Source organism: Littorina saxatilis, linkage group LG11, assembly GCF_037325665.1.
Source record: "Littorina saxatilis isolate snail1 linkage group LG11, US_GU_Lsax_2.0, whole genome shotgun sequence".
Classification (NCBI taxonomy): Eukaryota; Metazoa; Mollusca; class Gastropoda; order Littorinimorpha; family Littorinidae; genus Littorina; species Littorina saxatilis.
The window spans coordinates 14,305,632-14,328,697 of NC_090255.1; the positions used below are offsets into that span (position 1 = coordinate 14,305,632).

Sequence of the window (23,066 nt, forward strand, 5' to 3'; positions counted from 1 at the left end):
TCCAGCTTTAGGGATTTTAATACCTTTCCTTGACCAGGTAAGACACACTGGATAATGATCACTGCAGGATAAAATAGGAACGCATGTTTCAATAATATTTTGTTTTTCTGACACATAAATATGATCAATAAGAGTTTTAGAAACAGCCATGACCCTAGTGGGTAACTGAACCATTTGTTGCAAATCAAAGCTATTAATTTTATCATTCCAATTTTTATGTGGCTTCAGTAAATCAATATTAAAATCTCCTAAGAGCAAGATTTCTTTAGAATCCAGTGTTGCAGAGTCCATCATAATAGTAAAGTTATCTGCCCAATTTACTCTTTCAGAAGGGTTTCTATAAATAAATCCTAACAGTAAGGGCGGAGATCTTTTTAATTTAACTTCAATCCATATTGATTCAACTCCATGAACCTCAAGATGAGGTAGTCGTTTATATGTAACTGATTCACTTATGTAAACAGTAATGCCTGTTTCATTCTCCTTAACAGGATCATTACGAATAAGAGTATATCCTGGAACAATGATGTCAGAGTCTAACACATTATCTGATAGTCTGGATTCAGAAAAACCAAACATATGAAAACTTTTTCCAGAATTAAAAAGTACATTTGAAACATCAGTCATTTTGTTATATAAATGATTAATATTCAGGTGTCCTATGCGAAGCCCTTCCTTATTCGGCCAAGATGTTTTAGTTGAAGTCATGGTAATGTTTATAATTTCAAAGCTTTTTACTTTTCTTTTAAAAAAAAATATAATGACGAAAAGCAAGTAATGAAAAGTGACTACTTTTTCACAGACTATGCAAGCCTGTTGAAAAGTTGCTTGCAATTTGAAAAAAAGAATACAGGTGTATAATAACAATAATTATAAATGTTATACTAACAATTCCGAATTCGTAATAATAAAACTGAATAATGTCAGCAACCCAATATTGTCAGACACTCTATTTCCAAATCTATATACCACCACATACACAAGGTGAAGATAAACACCTCTTAGTCAACACATCAATTCAGTCGAACTCATAAGTTCACTGACAATTGATGAAGAATTAAATAAATTGCTACTAAATTCAAAGAGAATTACAATGTCAGGAATCCGTTGATCCTTAAATTCAGAAATAGCAGCAACACCGTCATATAATCATATTGATGCACTTACAAATGTAATCAACCCCTTTTGATTACATTGTTAACCAACCATATGATAATCAGAGGAAGTGTACGTACTTTGTTCTCACACACAAAAAAAGATAGCTCAGCCATGAGCATAGTCACAATTCGAAATTCATGTCAGCAAATCAATAGTATCATACACTCAATGACCAATAATATACACCATCACGAACACAAGAGTGCAAATAAAGATCTCTTATTCTACACATCAGTTCAGTTTCTCTCATTATTTTTTTTTCAAATGATGCAGAATTAGATAATTGGCCGTTCATTTCACAGATAATTGCAATGACAGCACTTTGTTGATCCATAAATTCAGAAGTAGCAGCAATACTGTCACATAATCATAATGATGCACTCACAAATGTAATCAGATCCTTTTGATTACATTGATAACAGACCATATGATAATTAGCAGTAGTGTACGTATTATTTCTCACACAAAAATAGCTCAGCTATCAGCATTGTCACAAGGAGGGAAGTGATTGAATGATAATAATAATATCAATGTTTTATCAATTGTTCTACCTCTCTCTCTTTCACACACACGCACACACATACACACACACACACACACACACACACACACACACACACACACACACACACACACACATACACACACACACACACACACACACACACACAAAGACACGCACACACACACACACACACACACACACATACACATACACACACACACACACACACACACACACACACACACACCATTAACAGATCTAAATTAAGAATTCAGATCTGACAGTCAAATTGAATCATAGCACTATTGTTTACTATATTGTTTATTTTTTATTATAGAGAGAGAAAGAGAAAGAGAGAGAGAGAGAGAGAGAGAGAGAGAGAGAGAGAGAGAGAGAGAGAGAGAGAGAGAGAGAGAGAGAGAGAAGGGGGGGGGGGGGGGTCCGACTTTCCTTCGTCAAATCTGAAGGAGCCTGAGTCCGGTGATGACGTCATAGTGAAGAAAATAGTGTCATTCTCTCTGTCCGTCACAGTGAAAGCATGGACTTCATCGCCAACCTTTGCGTTTTGTACATCCACTGACGCCGACACTGGTAAGCCACACACGACAAAAAAGTAAACACTAAAGACATCACCATATCAAATCAGTGGAGCCGAGTTTCCTTCTTTGGCCCATGCATTAGGATTCAGCAAGCTGTATATATACAAGATGTCAACAACCACCACTGATATAGCAGTATCCCTTCCTTATTAGCCCTCAAGCAATCCATTTAGGGAAAGCTGATGACAAGCCCTCTGCTGCCTTTCCGAGCTCTAAAACATCGCAGAACACAACCCTTGGCAGGAGTGTTTATGTTATCGCTCGGCCAGGAAAGAACAAATTTGCAAGCAAGACAAGGAAGAGAAATGAATTTCTGGCTGAAAATGTGCACAGTTAAGAAGTCACACACTGAGTCAGTTTAGTAGAAAGAGACAAAGTCATAGCCAGTACTATCAGGGCTGCTTAATAATAATACACACATTTTAAATCATCAGAATACACTCTCTGCAATCTTCTATACTGATTGCACAAAGAAACATTCAATGCGGAAGAAATCAGTTAAATACTGCTGTTTCCTACATGTCGAACCGGTACATAAGAATCACATTACACCGCCAACCGAAAGACCAAACTTGTCAAAGTTTTGTAAGTGAACACTACATCTTACAAGCAACAAAATATGCATGTTAGTGCATTTACACCTCCAGCATACATACAGATTAAACTTATTACGCTTAAAACAATATTTATGCTGTTTTCAAGAAAAAAAAAGTGAGTGTGGTTTAAGCTTTTTGAATATTCCGCGCAAATTTCGATGCTCCGCCTTGCAAGGTCACGGCGGCCGCTAGCTGCTGAAATCTGTGGCACCATGCATAGGCGGTAAAGGCGCCTTCCTGTAACATTTACGTGGTTTTAAGTGTGTTTAACATTTCTCAGTTCCTGGAGCCCTTGCAATGATTATAATGATGACAAGAAGCAGAAGTTTCAAAGTAGTGTTACAAAATGTGGTTGTCTTGAAACAATTAACACAGGGTTTTTTCCATGTTGAGTGCAGCTGAGAATAGTTCTGTGTGAACTCAGTTATGCTGGTCCGCAGTAACCGAGCCGCTACTGTCGGAACTCGCGATAAAAGATAGGCCTAACCACAAAAAACACAATCGGCACTTTCTTGAAAAATCTTCCTTAATCTATTGGTATATATATGATATTACACTGACTAACCTTTTCATCTAAACCCTAGTTCTTCTTTACGAATGAATGTATTTTCTACTTTTGACGAGAAAAAAATAAAATGTATTCAGCTAGAGCCTATGCTTTCTTACTGCTGGGTCGGTGTCTGTAGCAGACGATACTTTGCCGCTCTGACAGAGAAACTGAATACAAGTCTAGAGTAAAGATAATGCAATGAACTTCGATATTTATCAACAGAGACAAAAGGTTCCTTTGGATATGCTTTCAAATAGAGATATTATATTCAGCAAGTATTTGTGTTGTTGAGTCAGTAGTGCATGATAACAGAGATATAATATAGCCTACATTGATCATCTATCTACATAATTATGTCTGATCACTGATGATAAGTTGGAACTCCATTTTGACAATTTTAACACAGATGCATATATTTTCGGGAAAGTGGGTGAAACACTGTACACTTTTCTTGGCAGTGCGGCGGATCTATCCAATTATAATTAAATTCCAATCTTTAATTCCCCCCCCCCCGGGCCTCTCTCCGGCTGCTGTTTCTAAAATCATCTTCTTTTATTTTGTTAATCTGTTTGGGGGGCTGGGGAGGGGGGTGGGGAGATTGTGTGCTTTACAGAGCTCTGTTAAACAGATTGCTATTTAACCTGTGTTACGGCCACTTCAGTGAATGCAACTCGGTTCATCCATACTGTGGCATACATAATCCCGTTTATTTAAGACGGAAGCACGTGACCATCCTGGCAATACTCTCTAGATAGATAAAAGAAAGTGTTAGCAGATTATATTTCACAGTTTTGGTTTTAATCAATAAGTGCTTGAAGCGATTTTAAATTAGCATAATGATTGACCTTGCTAAAATGTGCAACTGAGATACTTTATCGAAGTTTTTAATACAACATTTTGATGCAGTCATGGCAACGCGTATGCTTCAAAATGTCGTCTGCAAAACCCCCACATACATAGCAAAAAAGCTCTGGTCTTCGCTTTGCAGACTTCTCCAAGAGTTTTTACTGAGACTCGGTTCCGAGATTCTGAATTATAAACAGTGGCCACCAGAGATAAACAACGCCAACTCGCCTGCAGGCTAGCGGCGAAAGACAAACCGTTTAACGCTTGACGAGCAGGGGCTAGTGTTTTGTCAGCACACGCTAAACAAAACAAGGCAGCTATAACACAGGACTGTGAGCTCTAATACTGAATTCGCCTCCACTGTTTTGATATGCAGACACGTGCGTGCGCACGCACGTACGTACGCACGCACACACACACACACACACACACACACACACACACACATACGTACGCACGTACGCACACACGCACACACACATACACACACACATACACATACACATACACACAGAGAAACAGCAAGCTCCTACATGCACACTGTTTCAATCCCAGCTCACCTCACATCATCGGGCCACCATCCCATTCCACGATAACCATAGGGGATACAGTGGTGCACAGGGTTAAGACACCTTTTGGACAAGCCACAAGTGCATCAAAATTGCATGGGGGCCCTTTATTTCATGGTAGGTCTATTTTGGTCAAAGTATTAGACACAGTGAAACAGAAGGCGTCCGCTATTTGGATGGTGACCTGTCGTTAGAGGTGTTTCACAGCGCAGGTACCAAAGTACATAATGAAGAAAAGAGCGGAGTGAGAGGGAAAAGTCCACTGTAGAGAAGCAGCTGATATACAGAACCACTCACCGGAGCCCTGGCATGACCACACAGGAGGTGTGTTCGGCGTCACTTCCACCGTCAGCACTTGACTTGATTGTCCCCCCTTGCCGTCACTAGCTGTCACCGTGACGTCATAGGCGGAAGCCACTGCCCGACTCAGGTCCTCAGCTGTGTTGTAGTACACCGCCTGGCCTGGGGAGTGTGCCAGTCACCACTCAGTCAAAGTCACTGGACTCCCCCCCTCCACACCGCCTGGCCTGGGGAGTGTGCCAGTCACCACTCAGTCAAAGTCACTGGACTCCCCCCCCCTCCACACCGCCTGGCCTGGGGAGTGTGCCAGTCACCACTCAGTCAAAGTCACTGCCCCCCCTCCACACCGCCTGGCCTGGGGAGTGTGCCAGTCACCTCTCAGTCAAAGTCACTAGACTCCCCCCCCTCCACACCGCCTGGCCTGGGGAGTGTGCCAGTCACCACTCAGTCAAAGTCACTGGACTCCCCCCCCTCCACACCGCCTGGCCTGGGGAGTGTGCCTGTCACCACTCAGTCAAAGTCACTGCCCCCCCCCACTCCACACCGCCTGGCCTGAGGAGTGTGCCAGTCACCACTCAGTCAGTCACTGGACTCCCCCCCCCTCCACACCGCCTGGCCTGGGGAGTGTGCCAGTCACCACTCAAAGTCACTGGACTCCCCCCCTCCACACCGCCTGGCCTGGGGAGTGTGCCAGTCACCACTCAGTCAAAGTCACTGGACTCCCCCCCCCTCCACACCGCCTGGCCTGGGGAGTGTGCCAGTCACCACTCAGTCAAAGTCACTGGACTCCCCCCCTCCACACCGCCTGGCCTGGGGAGTGTGCCAGTCACCACTCAGTCAAAGTCACTGGACTCCCCCCCTCCACACCGCCTGGCCTGGGGAGTGTGCCAGTCACCACTCAGTCAGTCACTGGACTCCCCCCCCCTCCACACCGCCTGGCCTGGGGAGTGTGCCAGTCACCACTCAAAGTCACTGGACTCCCCCCCTCCACACCGCCTGGCCTGGGGAGTGTGCCAGTCACCACTCAGTCAAAGTCACTGCCCCCCCTCCACACCGCCTGGCCTGGGGAGTGTGCCTGTCATCACTCATGCTCAGTCAAAGTCACTGCCCCCCCCCCCCCCACTCCACATCGCCTGGCCTGGGGAGTGTGCCAGTCACCACTCAGTCAAGGTCACTGGACTCCCCTCTCCACATCGCCTGGCCTGGGGAGTGTGCCGGTCACCACTCAGTCAAAGTCACTGCCCCCCCCCCCTCCACATCGCCTGGCCTGGGGAGTGTGCCAGTCACCACTCAGTCAAAGTCACTGCCCCCCCCCTCCACATCGCCTGGCCTGGGGAGTGTGCCAGTCACCACTCAGTGAAAGTCACTGCCCCCCCCCCCCCTCCACATCGCCCGGCCTGGGGAATGTGCCAGTCACCACTCAGTCAAAGTCACTGCCCCCCCCTCTACATCGCCTGGCCTGGGGAGTGTGCCAGTCACCACCACTCAGTCAAAGTCACTGCCCCCCCCCTCCACACCGCCTGGCCTGGGGAGTGTGCCAGTCACCACTCAGTCAAAGTCACTGCCCCCCCCTCCACACCGCCTGGCCTGGGGAGTGTGCCAGTCACCACTCAGTCAAAGTCACTGCCCCCCCTCCACACCGCCTGGCCTGGGGAGTGTGCCAGTCACCACTCTGTCAAAGTCACTGCCCCCCCTCCCCACCGCCTGGCCTGGGGAGTGTGCCAGTCACCACTCAGTCAAAGTCACTGCCCCCCCCCCTCCACACCGCCTGGCCCGGGGAGTGTGCCAGTCACCACTCAGTCAAAGTCACTGGACTCCCCCCCTCCACACCGCCTGGCCTGGGGAGTGTGCCTGTCACCACTCAGACAAAGTCACTGGACTCCCCCCTCCACATCGCCTGGCCTGGGGAGTGTGCCAGTCACCACTCAGTCAAAGTCACTGGACTCCCCCCCTCCACACCGCCTGGCCTGGGGAGTGTGCCTGTCACCACTCAGACAAAGTCACTGGACTCCCTCCCCTCCACAACGCCTGGCCTGGGGAGTGTGCCAGTCACCACTCAGTCAAAGTCACTGCCCCCCCCCCCACTCCACACCGCCTGGCCTGGGGAGTGTGCCGGTCACCACACAGTCAAAGTCACTAGACTCCCCCCCTCCACACCGCCTGGCCTGAGGAGTGTGCCAGTCACCACCCAGTCAAAGTCACCGCCCCCTCCCCCTCCACATTGCCTGGCCTGGGGAGTGTGCCAGTCACCACTCAGTCAAAGTCACTGCCCCCCCCCCCCCCTCCACACCGCCTGGCCTGGGGAGTGTGCCAGTCACCACTCAGTCAAATTCACTACCCCCCCCTCCACACCGCCTGGCCTGGGGAGTCTGCCAGTCACCACTCAGTCAAAGTCACTTCCCCCCTTCCCCTCCACACCGCCTGGCCTGGGGAGTGTGCCAGTCACCACTCAGTCAAATTCACTGCCCCCCCTCCACACCGCCTAGCCTGGGGAGTGTGCCAGTCACCACTCAGTCAAAGTCACTGCCCCCCCTCCACACCGCCTGGCCTGGGGAGTTTGCCAGTCACCACTCAGACAAAGTCACTGGACTCCCCCCCCTCCACACCGCCTGGCCTGGGGAGTGTGCCAGTCACCACTCAGTCAAAATCACCGCCCCCTCCCCCTCCACACCGCCTGGCCTGGGGAGTGTGCCAGTCACCACACAGTCAAAGTCACTGCCCCCCTCCCCCTCCACATCGCCTGGCCTGGGGAGTGTGCCAGTCACCACTCGGTCAAAGTCACTGCCCCCCTCCCCCTCCACATCGCCTGGCCTGGGGAGTGTGCCAGTCACCACTCGGTCAAAGTCACTGCCCCCCTCCACATCGCCTGGCCTGGGGAGTGTGCCTGTCACCACTCAGTCAAAGTCACTGCCCCCCCCCCTCCACACCGCCTGGCCTGGGGAGTGTGCCAGTCACCACTCAAAGTCACTGCCCCCCCCCCTCCACACCGCCTGGCCTGGGGAGTGTGCCAGTCACCACTCAGTCAAAGTCACTGCCCCCCCCCCTCCACACCGCCTGGCCTGGGGAGTGTGCCAGTCACCACTCAGTCAAAGTCACTGCCCCCCCCCCCCCCTCCACACCGCCTGGCCTGGGGAGTGTGCCAGTCACCACTCAGTCAAATTCACTACCCCCCCCCCTCCAGACCGCCTGGCCTGGGGAGTCTGCCAGTCACCACTCAGTCAAAGTCACTGCCCCCCCACCTCCACACCGCCTGGCCTGGGGAGTTTGCCAGTAACCACTCAGTCAAAGTCACTGCCCCCCCCCCCTCCACACCGCCTGGCCTGGGGAGTGTGCCAGTCACCACTCAGTCAAATTCACTGCCGCCCCCCCCCCCTCCACACCGCCTGGCCTGGGGAGTGTGCCAGTCACCACTCAGTCAAAGTCACTGCCCCCCCCCCCCCCCCGCCACACCACCTGGCCTGGGGAGTTTGCCAGTCACCACTCAGACAAAGTCACTGGACTCCCCCCCCCCTCCACACCGCCTGGCCTGGGGAGTGTGCCAGTCACCACTCAGTCAAAGTCACTGCCCCCCCCCCCTCCACACCGCCTTTTAGGACCCTACTTTATTTCCAATGTTCTGTTTATTATGTTATTATGTCTACTACTACCATATTAACTAAGACTTTCTCGGGGGGGGGGGGGGGGTCCAATGTAGCTGCTAGTAAGGTGACAGTTTGAAGCGCTTGAAATGGATAGTGTCTTCCTGTAATACTTCTTTCGGCCAAAACAGGCACGATAGTGCGGGAGGAGGGAAATGCATATGCTATGCCACATCTTTTCTGATATATATTTGCATGACATTCCCTTTCTTTCGTTAGCCAGAGAATTCACGTTTAAAAAGAAGGTATGTGCCGGAAAACCCTACCTTTGCATCGTTATACACCTCAATCCACAGAAAATATCCACATCGGAGCTCACGATCGCTGCCTTCGTGGTTGTCTGACTGCCGATTAAAAAGACGCCACGTGCGTTGGTTGATCAAGGGATAAGGAGACTTTTCAATGGCTGAAGTGATCGCGAGCTCCAATGCACAGTGTAGATATTTTCTAAAGAAAAGCGTAATTTCCGAAAACGTCTGTTGCCTTGCCTTTACCTCATACAAGTAGTAAGACAAAAGTACCAACCTGAAGCGCCCGCCACGTTGCGTACAACAAAAGCGCCGGACCCCGTTCCTTGGGGAGTGACGTCGCTTACTTGACACGTCACGGTGTCGTTTTCAGGGTCTGACGTCACCAGAGTAATCAGGAGTTTCTCCAACGACGGATCTTCCGGCACGTCAGCATTTGCAGGGAGATTGAGGATGGATGGTGCTTTGTTCTGAAAGACAGTTAGCAAGTCAGTGAAATCCATGTTTCCAATAGTCTATACATAGATATGGGCATAACAGGATTGTGTCTCCGAGCACATAGCCCAGATGCAATATTTCGAACAGTGTATGACATGTTGTGTCTCCGAGCACATAGCCCAGTTGCAATATTACGAACAGTTTAAGGCATGTTGTGTCTCCGAGCACATAGCCTAGATGCAATATTAAGAACAGTGTATGGCATGTTGTGTCTGTGGGAATTTAGTCGTTGCTCCTTAGCTTAAAAACATTCTGTTGTTCAACAGTTATGGGGACTGGTGTGTGAAAAAACAAACAAACGAACAAACAGACAAACACACAAAATAGGCAAGCAAACAAACAAACAAAGGAGGAGCAAAGACTAACAGAGAAAATATAATCTGTTACAGAACCCGTGATAAGTTTAAACTTGTTCACGTGATAGGGCAAAAATCCCAGGCACAACAGAGTGACACACAACTGGAGATTCAACAGTGCAGAGAATGTTGCGTTGTTTGTGGGGCCTACAATATGGAAGCATTGACACGATCACATGTTGTTGTTGTTGCTGTTGCTGTTGTTGTTGTTGTTTGTGAATAAAGAGGGACTGTCGAGATCAAAGGACTTTGCAGTTTGAGGTTGTTGTTGCTGTTGTTGTTGTTGTTGTTGTTGTTGTTGTTGTTGTTGTTGTTGCTTTTGTTGTTGTTGATTGTGAATAAAAGGAATGCCGCAAGAGTACAGGACTTTGCAGTTTGAGGTTGTTGTTGCTGCTGCTTTTGTAGTTGTTGTTGTTGTGGTTGTGTAGTACCCAGTGTCGTGTGCTTGTGGCAAAAATGACCTTACCCAATATAGCGTAAGAACTACTGTTGATGACCTCTGTGGCGACCCCTTATCCGTGGCCTTGACCTTCACAGTAAGCAGCGTCCCGTAATCTTCCGTGGGGAGTGTTTGTGTCAGCGCCACCTGGCCGTCATGTTGAACAGTGACGAGGTGTGGGTGTGCGTCAGATGCAAGGAGGGACAACTCCACCCCCTGACTCCCCCCTTCATCCGCGTCAGTCGCCACCACCTGACCCAGGGAGGTCCCTGCCGCCATGCCTGAAATACATCCAACACTGGTCAAGACTGTCGTTGTGAAGAAGTAACCCTATGACCCTCGCCACCTTGAGATTAAAGAAACACCACCTACCTTCTCTGTTCATTTTTTCGTTGGTGTTTGTCCGCCCACTTCAAAGTAACTAGGTCGGCGACCTAGGATCTAGTTTTATCCCACACGTCTGTCTTTGGGTTTTGTTTTTTGTCTTTATTTTGTTTTTTAGAAATGATACTCGTCTTTATTATTTTTATTTAATTATGTTTCATAGAAGTTGTAAAACTCCATGAATATTTAAAAAATTGATTCAGTGGTTTTTTTTATTGAACGTTTACTTTGAACGGCTCTAACTTACCCACATAAACCGTCTTCATGGTCAATGAATCTTGCAAAAAAACTGGGTCATTGTCGTTGACATCACTCAAGGTCACAATGACCTTGGCCGTGGCGGTTTTCCCTCCGGTGTCCATGACGACGACCTCCAGGATGGCCGGGAAGGGCGGGTCGTCACTCTCGGCGTCCAGCGTCAGGAGGTTGGTCAGCACGGGGCTGTGCGGGTCGGGGAAGGTGAAGAGGTTGCTGTGGTTGCCATGGGAACGCAGGGAGAAGGCGTGGGACGTGGCGCTCGTGCCGTCATCGTCTGTCACTGTCAGGGGCAGCCTGGCTGACAGCGAGGAGGGCTGTACAGACAACGTTCATTAAGCTGAAGCTATCACTTTAACACGCCAATCTAATATCAGCGATTTGAGTTACTCAGTTAGCTCTTCAAGTAGCCTATATTGATTGTGCTACAAGAGTTAATGAAGAAAAGAGTGAAAGACATCGTTTCACTTATTGTCTAGTTCTCACTCGCGTTCAATTAAACGACAATAAACAGGCAACAATATATTCCGTCACATGCGTATTAATTTTCACTTGTAGCTTAAAATAGAAATAAACACCCAACAACAATCAAAACCAATTAGATCAGCAAGTGGTGTTTCCCGACAGGAATGTTTATTGTTACCGGTCCTTCCTCAACAGTGATGGCAAGAGAGGCAGGGGAGAGAACCGGGGCGTCGTTGACGTCAACCACCGACACTGTCACTGAGGCCGTAGACTGGAAGAAAGTGTCGTCTGCCACACAGGTGATGACGTAGCTCTTTCTCTCCGCCTCGTAGTTGAGCAGTTGGCCAGCTGCTAAATTCACCTCACCAGCTGGAAATGGAATCCATTCGGTGATTATCTGCGAGTAATGACATACACATTGCAGTATGACTAATACAAAATACTATTTTGTCAGTTAAATGTAAATCTTGATATACTGTACAGGGATCGCGTTTACACACGATTTTTGCGTATTTGACGCATTTTAAAAGTCGCTGACGCGTTTTTTTCGCCGCGCCGCGTAAGCCATACGCAAAAAAATTGTAACTTTTTCTTGTCTTCACGCAGCGCTTTTGCTCTGACTTAATAATCTGACTATAGGGCTCGACACACATGAAATCTGCGCGTCAAAACTAAAGTCCGTTTCTTTTTGCATCGAAGTATCGCAAACGAACGTAACGAGGGTATTACCAGATAATGTCTTGTCGGATAATGAAACAGACATTAGCTGCTCTCCCATCTCGCGCTTCCAAAAGGCGGAAAGTGTGTCTAGTCGTATTAGAGCGGGAAACAAACTCGCAAGGCCCGAAGGTTGGAGACAGCAGGGGTGTTATTCGACAGGCGTGCGCGGAGTTCGACAGGAAAACTCGCCGTATTAAGGAAAGGAGTGTCTTTAAGTCTTTCGTGCGTGTTTTGTTTGTGTCTGTACGTGTTTTCGTAGTACGCAAAAATACTGGTCCGTGACGCGTTTTTTTCGTTTCGTTGCGTATGACTTACGCGTTTTTTAAAAAGCTAGCGCGATCCCTGTATACATACTATGCTACATCCTTAAACATGTAGGCTATACATTGTAGAGTTGATGGAGAAAGAAGTAAACAACGTTGTTAAACTATTTGTCTAGTTCTCTCTGGCGGTCAGGTTAACGACAATAAGCACCGATCACCCACTGGTTTCAAAACTAGCTGCTCAACAGCTGAACCAACTTCCCGCCCAGAGACTCTCGTACCAACTAGTACTCTGCATCTTAAAGGAATGTGCATACACGCACGTACCAGGCACATGACGGCCAAATTGTCACATTTCTGACGCGCAAGATCAATGATATATGACCTATCTTTGTGACCAATGACGAATACTCACACGTGAGGTTCCAATCAAAGAAGGATGGATCGGAATCCACGGTGAAGGTCCTTGAGAATGGCTGGGTGTCTGTGACGCTGAACGTGACGAGCGTGCTTCCTGACGTCACGTCTTCGGGAATTGATACGACGGTAGGGATGGCCGAGAAGGCGGGAGCCTTGTTGGGATCTACAGAGAGTGAGTTGAGAGTTTGGATTTCAACACCTGTTAACAATGGCAGGTGCTTACTGTGATGGTGTGCTACACGGAGGTAAAACTTTACAACTCAAATTGGATTCCCACCGAAGCCAAGCGTCAAAAATGTCTCAGTGTGATTACAAATGTAAGGACATGAAGACATACACACAGCCGACACAGACACGCACACAGACAGACTGACACTAAGACAGACAGACTGACACTAAGACAGACTGACAGATACACACAAAAACATACACACCAGCTCGCGCGCACGCACGCACCCACAGATACACAGGCACGCATGCACGACATTGTGTGTGTGTGTGTGTGCGTGTGTGTGTGTGTATATGTGTGTGTGTGTGTGTCTGCGCGCGTGTGTGTGTGTGTGTGCGCGTATGTGTGTGTGTGTGTGTGTGTGTGTGTGTGTGTGTGTGTGTGTGTGTGTGTGTGTGTGTGTGTGTGTGTGTGTGTGTGTGTGTTGTACGATGACTGTGGAAGAAGACGAACAACTTGGTATTAAAAAACAAAAATTTGAATACACACGGGCAACATGAACACAATTGAACATGAAGAAAAAGAACCTCACTTAAGAAAGAGAGCGTCCTCGTCATGACAACGGGACCGTGTATTCCATCCCTGACCTCCACTTCAATCAGAGCTGACGAGGTCAAAGGCAGAGAGCGAAGGTCAAGGCTGTTGCGAATGGTGCAGTCATACTCTGCAATAAAACGTTGTACACGTCAAGTTCTGTCCATTGTTGTGTCTTAGCGTATCATCAACTCATGTCCCTAAAAGGAAAATTTCCTGTGAGAACATTAATAAGGACCCCTAGTTTAGTTTCGTTCTGTCCATATCGTGGGGACTTTTCAGAATGGGGTCGGAACGGGACGTTACACAGGGTCAACACAGTCAACACGTTTTTGCAAGACAGGATACTGCTCTTTTTGGACAACAAATGAACTGAGTGTTTTGATATCGCAACAAGCCACGTGTTTGTTTTAAGTCAAGCAAATTCGCAATGTACGGGTTGTTTTTTTTCAATGCTGAAGTTAAATGATAGAATGTTTGTCCGGCTTTCCATCCATCCATTTCATCTTCACATGTACCGTCCACTGTGAAGCCGGCGGGTGGCGTGGCCTCGCAGGTGAAGGGGTCACCATCCGGGTCAGTGATGTTCAGCCTGTGAAGGACGGTGTGTGGCAGGAATGTCGTGTTCACGTCGATGGTGATTATCTCTGCGCCGGACACACATGGACAAGTGAACAGTGAGTGTTTGACTAGATTTACTCCAGGGTGACACTCTGCCCTTACAGGCAAAAAACAGTACGTCCAAAAAACATCGTTTTGAGAAAATCGCGTTTTTCTGTTTCATGTAACATCTCCGGAAAAAAAATACGCGGTTTTCACAAAACTACGTTTTCCGGACTTTGCTGTCTCTTGCCTTTTAACGGCAAAAGGCCGTCATGATTAAATATGCAAATTATTGGTTTGTATCGGTGCGCATAATAGGTTGGCGACACACGAGTTGAAAAGGTTAATTCTGTTTTGTGCCTTAATTTTGCCTTAACTGTGTGTAACGTAGTCCTGCCAATAAAGTTTTGGGGAGGGAAAATCCAAACTGAGTTGAGCTGCCTTCTTTTGCCTTAAGATTTTGGGGTAGCAGGTTTGGAAACCATGGTCTTACCTGTTTAATTGATAACGCATAAGCCGTACAAGTACACTTTTTCACGTTAGATGCGCCTCAAGTTAAAATATATGCTGATGTAAAACAATGACATTTGACAGTAGCACTGCACAGTGTCAACCTTTACAGTTTAACAGTGTGCTGGAAACGGGTAAGGACAAAGTATTAGACAACTGTTGTGCTGCAACCTCACTTACATTCTATCTATCTGTCTGTCTGTCTGTCTGTCTATCTGTCTGTCTGTCTATCTGTCTTCCTATCTGTCTATCTGTCTGTCTGTCTATCTGTCTATCTGTCTATCTATCTGTCTGTCTGTCTGTCTGTCTTCCTATCTGTCTGTCTATCTGTCTTCCTGTCTGTCTGTCTATCTCTGTCTCTGTCTCTCTGTGTGTGTGTCTCCTTCTCTCTCTCTCTCTCTCTCTCTCTCTCTCTCTCTCTCTCTCTCTTTCTCTCTCTCTCTCTCCCTCTCTCTCTCTCTCTCTCTCTCTCTCTCTCTCTCTCTCTCTCTCTCTCTCTCTCTCTCTGTACTCCGATATTAAATGTTGAACAGTGACAGAGCGCACCAAACCGACTTCATTTTTTCTCTCAACTTTTCAATATGCGGTTTCAACTCGGAATTTCTCTGCATTGTGCTCTGTGATTAACATTGACAGCACACACTGACTGACGTCAGTGTTATTCACTAAGTAGCCTAATCCTGGACGGTTAGTGACTTGCAGACTCACCAGCATACGTGACGGCATTAGGCGGTGAGTTTGGATGGTTGATAATTCTGACCTTCACGTCAACCTTGGTTGTCTCTTGACCGGTGTCCGTGCACCTGACCTTCAGCGTGTAGTCAGTGGACAACAAGCCCCGGGGTGATGTGTGAGTGAAGGTCATCAGGTAGCCTAGCAACCAAGCAGGCACACACACACACACACACACACACACACACACACACACACACACAGACAGACAGACAGACACACACACACACACACACACACACACACACACACACACACACACACACACACACACACACACACACACACACACACACACACACACACACACACGAGAACAGACAAACGACAGAAAAGTGAAGATTGAAAGCTTACCATAATAAACTTGGCCAAAACATTATTGCAACAAATTTCGCACCCAAAATAAACAACTCATTCTCGTGGCGCTTTATATGCCAGTTAAGGCTGTTCACTTAAAGGCACAGTAAGCCTCCCGTAAACCATCACAGATACTGTCAGGCTTTAAAACACAGTACAAACACCCTTCCATTTGAACGCTCACCGAACGGGAACATCCTAGGTGCCCTACGTAAAGAGCTTGCAATTTTCAAAGAATTAATTTTGCGGATTGTCTGTCAGACAATCGGACGGTGCTTTTTTGCGCTTCTGACCTAACTTTTGAAATCTAAATAATAACTTTGAAATGACAGCTTGTTACACAAACATTCTTAAATCAGAAAAAAAATCTTTTTTTCATCAAGACAAGATCAGAACAATACAAAGTTTTGAAAGTTTAAAAAAGATAGCCCGGAAGCTGGGTGGGTGGCCGAGTGGTAACGCACTTGCGCTCGGAAGCGAGAGGTTGCGAGTTCGACCCTGGGTCAGGGCGTTAGCAATTTTCTCCCCCCTTTCCTAACCTAGGTGGTGGGTTCAAGTGCTAGTCTTTCGGATGAGACGAAAAACCGAGGTCCCTTCGTGTACACTACATTGGGGTGTGCACGTTAAAGATCCCATGATTGACAAAAGGGTCTTTCCTGGCAAAATTGTATAGGCATAGATAAAAATGTCCACCAAAATACCCGTGTGACTTGGAATAATAGGCCGTGAAAAGTAGGATATGCGCCGAAATGGCTGCGATCTGCTGGCCGATGTGAATGCGTGATGTATTGTGTAAAATATTCCATCTCACACGGCATAAATAAATCCCTGCGCCTTGAATATGTGCGCGATATAAATTGCATAAAATAAAAATTAAAATAAATAAATAAATCCCTGCGCTTAGAACTGTACCCACAGAATACGCGCGATATAAGCCTCATATTGATTGATTGATTGGAAACAGGGTCACGCAAGGTCGTGGTTCTCGTAGCAGACGACGCTGCCTGGCGCAATTAAGTTCCTCTGAACCGTTAACCGCCACTGCTCTAGTTCGCAGCCGTTGCAATGCTGCATTTCAGATTCAAAGGTACACAATAACGTGCTATTACAGATAAGCTTGAAGAGATTTGCATTGAAATGACAAACTGGCGGCTAAATTGTGAAAAAAGAGAAACTGGATTACACGGGTTCACGATGGCTCAGAGGTAAGATAAACCACGCAAAAATAAATTCTTTGAAAATTGCTCGCTCTTTACGGAGGGCACCTAGAATGTTCTCAAGCGGTGAGTGTTTAAACGAAATGGTGTTTGTACTGTGTGTAAAAGCCTGACAGTATCTGTGATGGTTTACGGGAGGCTTACTGTACCTTTAACTATCAGGATCATCTTTTGAATTAAAGATATCTTTTACAGGGATCACGTGACCGTCGCTCAAAGAAGGGTAACCTCAAAATCGACCTGAAAAACCCGGAAAGGCCAAATTAAAAATCGACAATAAATCACAATTGGCAACACTTTGCAACTTTTACATACAAGAAGAAAGTCGAATCAGTTATGTACTCTGAACAGGTTGATTTGTTTAGCTAGCTTGCGTATTTCGTGTGCTATGCTATCCTACTGATGCAGGTGTCGATCGCAAGAGCGATAACAAGTCGCGTAAGGCGAAAATACAATATTTAGTCAAGTAGCTGCCATTTTTCAGCAAGACCGTATGCTCGTAGCATCGTCAGTCCACCGCTCATGGCAAAGGTAGTGAAATTGACAAGAAGAGCGGGGTAGTAGTTGCGCTAAGAAGGATAGCACGCTTTTCTGTACCTCTCTTTGTTTTAACTTTCTGAGCGTGTTTTTAATCCAAACATATCATATCTATATGTTTTTGGAATCAGGAACCGACAAGGAATAAGATGAAAGTGTTTTTAAATTGATTTGGACAATTTAATTTTGATAATAATTTGTATATATTTAATTTTCAGAGCTTGTTTTTAATCCGAATATAACATATTTATATGTTTTTGGAATCAGCAAATGATGGAGAATAAGATAAACGTAAATTTGGATCGTTTTATAAATTTTTATTTTTTTTTACAATTTTCTGATTTTTAATGACCAAAGTCATTAATTAATTTTTAAGCCACCAAGCTGAAATGCAATACTGAACCCCGGGCTTCGTCGAAGATTACTTGACCAAAATTTCAACCAATTTGGTTGAAAAATGAGGGCGTGACAGTGCCGCCTCAACTTTCACGAAAAGCCGGATATGACGTCATCAAAGACATTTATCAAAAAAATGAAAAAAACGTATGGGGATTTCATACCCAGGAACTCTCATGTCAAATTTCATAAAGATCGGTCCAGTAGTTTAGTCTGAATCGCTCTACACACACACACACGCACACACGCACACACGCACACACACACACACGCACATACACCACGACCCTCGTTTCGATTCCCCCTCGATGTTAAAATATTTAGTCAAAACTTGACTAAATATAAAAAACGGGATTTATTGCGTCATTTTGTAGGGGTATCATGACAAAAAGCGCTGTACTTTAGCAATGACTTGGTGGATTGCTTTGAAACTTTCAGAATAATTCATCAACATACTAGAAATAATTCGAGCGAAATTTTGGATCGTTACAGATATTTAATTGTTAGGATGTTACGCAATGTTTCGGAAAAAGTTGTTAAAGTAGGCATAGGATTGTTCACTTGTGTCCAAAAAAATCATGTTGTTTACTCACCCGTGGACGTTTTTGTCATGTCTGTGGTGAAAGGAACTCGAAAAACAGGGTACAGTCTGCACGTGACGTCATCTCCATCCGGGTCCTTGACCACAAGCATCTGGGCACTGACGTCATAGCTCTTGTCTCTGCGTAACGTTGGCATGGGAACTGACGTAATATCGGGAGGAGCAGCGTCCTGTCAGTTAAATTATGTTAACAATTCTTTGCTCGTTCAGCTTTGACTTAAAGCATTTGACCATCGTTCAATTTTCTCTTTTCGTTTGTTCTAGTAAACGTATTTGCCCCAGGTTTGGTTTATGCCCTTGTTTCGGTCCAAGGAAGAAAGATAGATTTTTTTAAAATGATTAAAGGCACAGTAAGCCTCCCGTAAACCATTACAGATACGGTCAGTCTTTTACACACAGTACAAACACCCTTTCGTTTAAACACTCACCGCTTGAGAACATCCTAGGTGCCCTACGTAAAGAGCGAGCAATTTTCAAATAATTTATTTTCGTGGACCGTCTGATCGGCAAATCAGATAGAACTAACTTTTAAAATCTAGATAATAAATTGACAGCTTGTTACACAAACATTCTTAAATCATAAAAGAATTCTTTTTTCTTCAAGACAAGATCAGTACAATTCGAAGTTTAGAACGTTTGAAAAAAGAAAAGCCCGGAAACGTGTCACGCAAACCGTCTTTCTCGTAGCAGACGACGGTTGTGCCTAGCGCCCGTTCCTCTGAACAGCCAACTGCCACCGCTCTAGTTCGTGTGAATCGCAGCCGTTTGTTGCGTTTAGATTCAGAGGTACACAATGTTAATGACGTGCTATTGCAAATAAGCTTACAGCGAGTTGCAATTGAAATCACAAACTGACGACTACATTGTGAAAAAAGGAAACTGGATCACACGGGTTCGCGATGGCTCAGGGGTAAGATAAACCACGCAAAAATAAATTCTTTGAAAATTGCTCGCTCTTTACGGAGGGTACCTAGGATGTTCAAAAGCGGTAAGTGTTTAAATGAAAGGGTGTTTGTACTGTGTGTAACAGCGTGACAGTATATGTGATGGTTTACGAGAGGCTTACTGTGCCTTTAAACAAAAGTCAAATAACCACGATGATGGTGGTGACCAAAGAGTAATCAGCAAGAAAAACCTTTAAAAGGTGTTGAGAACATAATACTAACGATTTTAAAGTAGCCGGCAGTAGCACTATCAATACCAACGTTGACGATAATGCCTACAATGACAATGCTTGTGATGATGATGATGATGATGATGATGATGATGATGATGATGATGATGATGATGATGATGATGATGATGATGACGATGATGATGATACCCAAATGAAGCTTTCAAGAATATACACATAATTATGAAAGCATTGAAAACAAGTCGCGTAAGGCGAAAATACAACATTTAGTCAAGCTGTCGAACTCACAGAATGAAACTGAACGCAATGCAATTTTTCAGCAAGACCGTATACTCGTAGCATCGTCAGTCCACCGCTCGTGGCAAAGGCAGTGAAATTGACAAGAAGAGCGGGGTAGTAGTTGCGCTGAGAAGGATAGCACGCTTTTCTGTACCTCTCTTCGTTTTAACTTTCTGAGCGTGTTTTTAATCCAAACATATCATATCTATATGTTTTTGGAATCAGGAACCGACAAGGAATAAGATGAAAGTGTTTTTAAATTGATTTCGACAATTTAATTTTGATAATAATTTTTATATCTTTAATTTTCAGAGCTTGTTTTTAATCCAAATATAACATATTTATATGTTTTTGGAATCAGAAAATGATGAAGAATAAGATGAACGTAAATTTGGATCGTTTTATAAAAAAAATTTTTTTTTACAATTTTCAGAATTTTAATGACCAAAGTCATTAATTAATTTTTAAGCCACCAAGCTGAAATGCAATACCGAAGTCCGGGCTTCGTCGGAGATTACTTGACCAAAATTTCAACCAATTTGGTTGAAAAATGAGAGCGTGACAGTGCCGCCTCAACTTTCACGAAAAGCCGGATATGACGTCATCAAAGACATTGCAGGGAGTTCACTTTATTTCTGTGTTGTTTGTACTCTTCATGTGTACCATATTCTTTTAAAAATCACGGTAATTTGCTGCATTTTCAATGTCTTTGTCGATCCATTTAGGTTTTTCGATCTGCTTGATTCGATGTGTTTTAAGGGGTGCGTGTTTGTTATAAATATTAATGAATATAGATATCCAAAAATCCAAAGCTTGGTCAGGGTTTGTAAAATTGTAAGTATTTGAAAGTGGACTATTTTTTAGATCAGAAAGAAATGCACTTTCATTGAAATGAGAGAATGAACGATATGTAATTGTTCTGTGACCTGTTTTTGGAATTTTTACCCCTTAATTTACGAGACCATGTGGTGCAAATGGGAAAATGGTCACTCACAGCAAAAAATGGTACACATGTTTCTTTAATATGACGTTTTTCAGAAACATAGATATGATCAATAAGTGTTTCAGAGGTGGAAGTAATACGAGTAGGTTTTTGAATCATTTGATGTAAATTTGATATATTTAGTGTTTCCAACCAATTCTTATTTTGCTTCAGAAGATCGATATTAAAGTCTCCAAGAAGAATGATTTCTTTTGATTCATTTAAAACTGCATCCATCATGTCCATGAATTTATCACACCAGTTTACTTTCTCTGCTGGGTTTCTGTAACAGAATCCAACAATAATTGATGCTGATTTTTGTAAGCATAATTCCACCCAAATGAATTCTATTCCATGAGATTTAAGTTTTTCAAGACGCTTGTAGGTTAATGATTCATTAATATAAACTAACAAACCAGTTTCTAAGTTTTTGGAAGAATCTTTTCGTAATGTTTTATAACCTGAAACGAAAATATCCGAATCAAGTATGTTGTTAGATAATCTAGATTCTGAAAATCCAATAATATGAAAGTTTCTACCATTGTTAGAAAGTAAGGATAATATGTCTGTCATTTTGTTATATGCATGGTTTATGTTTAAATGGCCAATATGAAGCCCTTGTTTTACAAGAGAGAGAGAGAGAGAGAGAGAGAGAGAGAGAGAGAGAGAGAGAGAGAGAGAGAGAGAGAGAGAGAGAGAGAGAGAGAGAGAGAGAGAGAGAGAGAGAGAGAGAGACTCACCGAAACAAATACTCTCCAGAAAAATACACAAAATAATGTCTCCCAAATCATGCTCATGTAGCTCTTGTGCATCAAAATAATATGAACTTGAGTCACATCACATGGGCGAGTGTTGTTTTCAGAAGGAATATGCCGTTGAGCGCGATGGGAGTCTTTACGCTCAGAAAGTTTGTTTGGGTCTGTGCAAGCCTTTGTGTATGATCTATGGTTTGTTCCCAGCCCGTGCCTCCTGTTGATTATTATTCTGTGGGATCTGTCAAGCCAGTAGCTTTTATGTTCGCAGACAAGGGCACACTAAACCCCTATTTTAAGACCACGTGACTTTAGACTCCCCTCCCCCCCCCTTCAGACTTACTGTTCACATCGACGGTAAAAAAAATCCATTTTTACACTCCCCTTCTTTTAAGTCAAGATTTTATCCTATTTTGGGATGTCGTAAAAGGGAGGTTCCACTGTATCGCGTTGTTGACTACCCATATAATACCAATGGTGGAGAGTGGTGAATAAAGAGTGCATTGTGGAAGACCTGCTAATAACAACTTCTGCGATTGGCCTTTGCCCTTGATCCTGTTCTCCAGTCGGGACACAGGGACACTGCGATCTGTTGAGCTCATCAAGTCACGGTCATTGCTCGTTCAAGGCACTCTCCTTCACGTCAAAACACTCAGATCTGGTCAGGTTTTGACATAGGATGAGAAACATATACCTCCACTTGGACTCATAGTAGAATGTAAAGATCAACATTCTCACTGCTTCCTGCGCGTGATAATGTGTGTATGAGTTTGACAGATTGCCACCCGAGTGTCCGATCAATTCATCAAAACACGATCACTCTGCACGGAGAGAAAACAAACTGCCGATTTATGGTGTGTTTCCAAATGAAAGGCACAGTCAGCCTCCCGTAAACCATCACAGATACTGTCAGGCTTTTACACACAGTACAAACACCCTTTCATTTAAAGGCACAGTAAGCCTCCCGTAAACCATCACAGATACTGTCAGGCTTTTACACACACGGTACACCCTTTCATTTAAGCACTCACCGCTTGAGAACATCCTTTTCAGCAATTTTTAAAGAATTTATTTTTGCGTGGTTTATCTTATCCCTGAGCCATCGTGAACCCGTGTGATCCAGTTTCCTTTATTTCTCACAATTTAGTCGTCAGTTTGTGATTTCAATGCGACTCGCTGTACGCTTATCTGCAATAGCACGTTATTGTGTACCTCTGAATCTAAAACGCAACAAACGGCTGCGAACTAGAGCGGTGGCGGTTGACGGCGGTGGCGGTCACAGTGACGGTTCAGACACAACCGTCGTCTGCTACGAGAAAGACGTTTTGCGTGACACGTTTTCGGGCTTTTCTTTTTTCAAACTTTCAAAACTTCGAATTGTACTGATCTTGTT

General features: G+C 44.9%; 1 protein-coding gene and 1 long non-coding RNA gene across 2 annotated transcripts; both read right to left on the reverse strand.

The window, feature by feature from the left end:
- Positions 1-496: 496 nt before the first annotated feature.
- Positions 497-13,713, reverse strand: LOC138979475 (protocadherin-11 X-linked-like). The gene is made up of 9 exons (XM_070352191.1): positions 13,571-13,713; positions 12,805-12,972; positions 11,585-11,775; positions 10,934-11,258; positions 10,330-10,583; positions 9,287-9,479; positions 5,121-5,285; positions 2,110-2,251; positions 497-515 (listed from the first exon to the last, which is right to left on the reverse strand). Exons 1-9 carry the CDS (start codon positions 13,593-13,595, stop codon positions 497-499), a joined length of 1,482 nt encoding a protein of 493 aa, XP_070208292.1. The 5' UTR covers positions 13,596-13,713.
- A 1,686-nt stretch (positions 13,714-15,399) lies between these two features.
- LOC138980777 (uncharacterized) lies at positions 15,400-21,874 on the reverse strand. The gene is made up of 3 exons (XR_011460441.1): positions 21,662-21,874; positions 18,518-18,695; positions 15,400-15,558 (listed from the first exon to the last, which is right to left on the reverse strand). It is a non-coding gene; the product is annotated as an uncharacterized lncRNA (long non-coding RNA).
- Between the last annotated feature and the right edge of the window lie 1,192 nt (positions 21,875-23,066).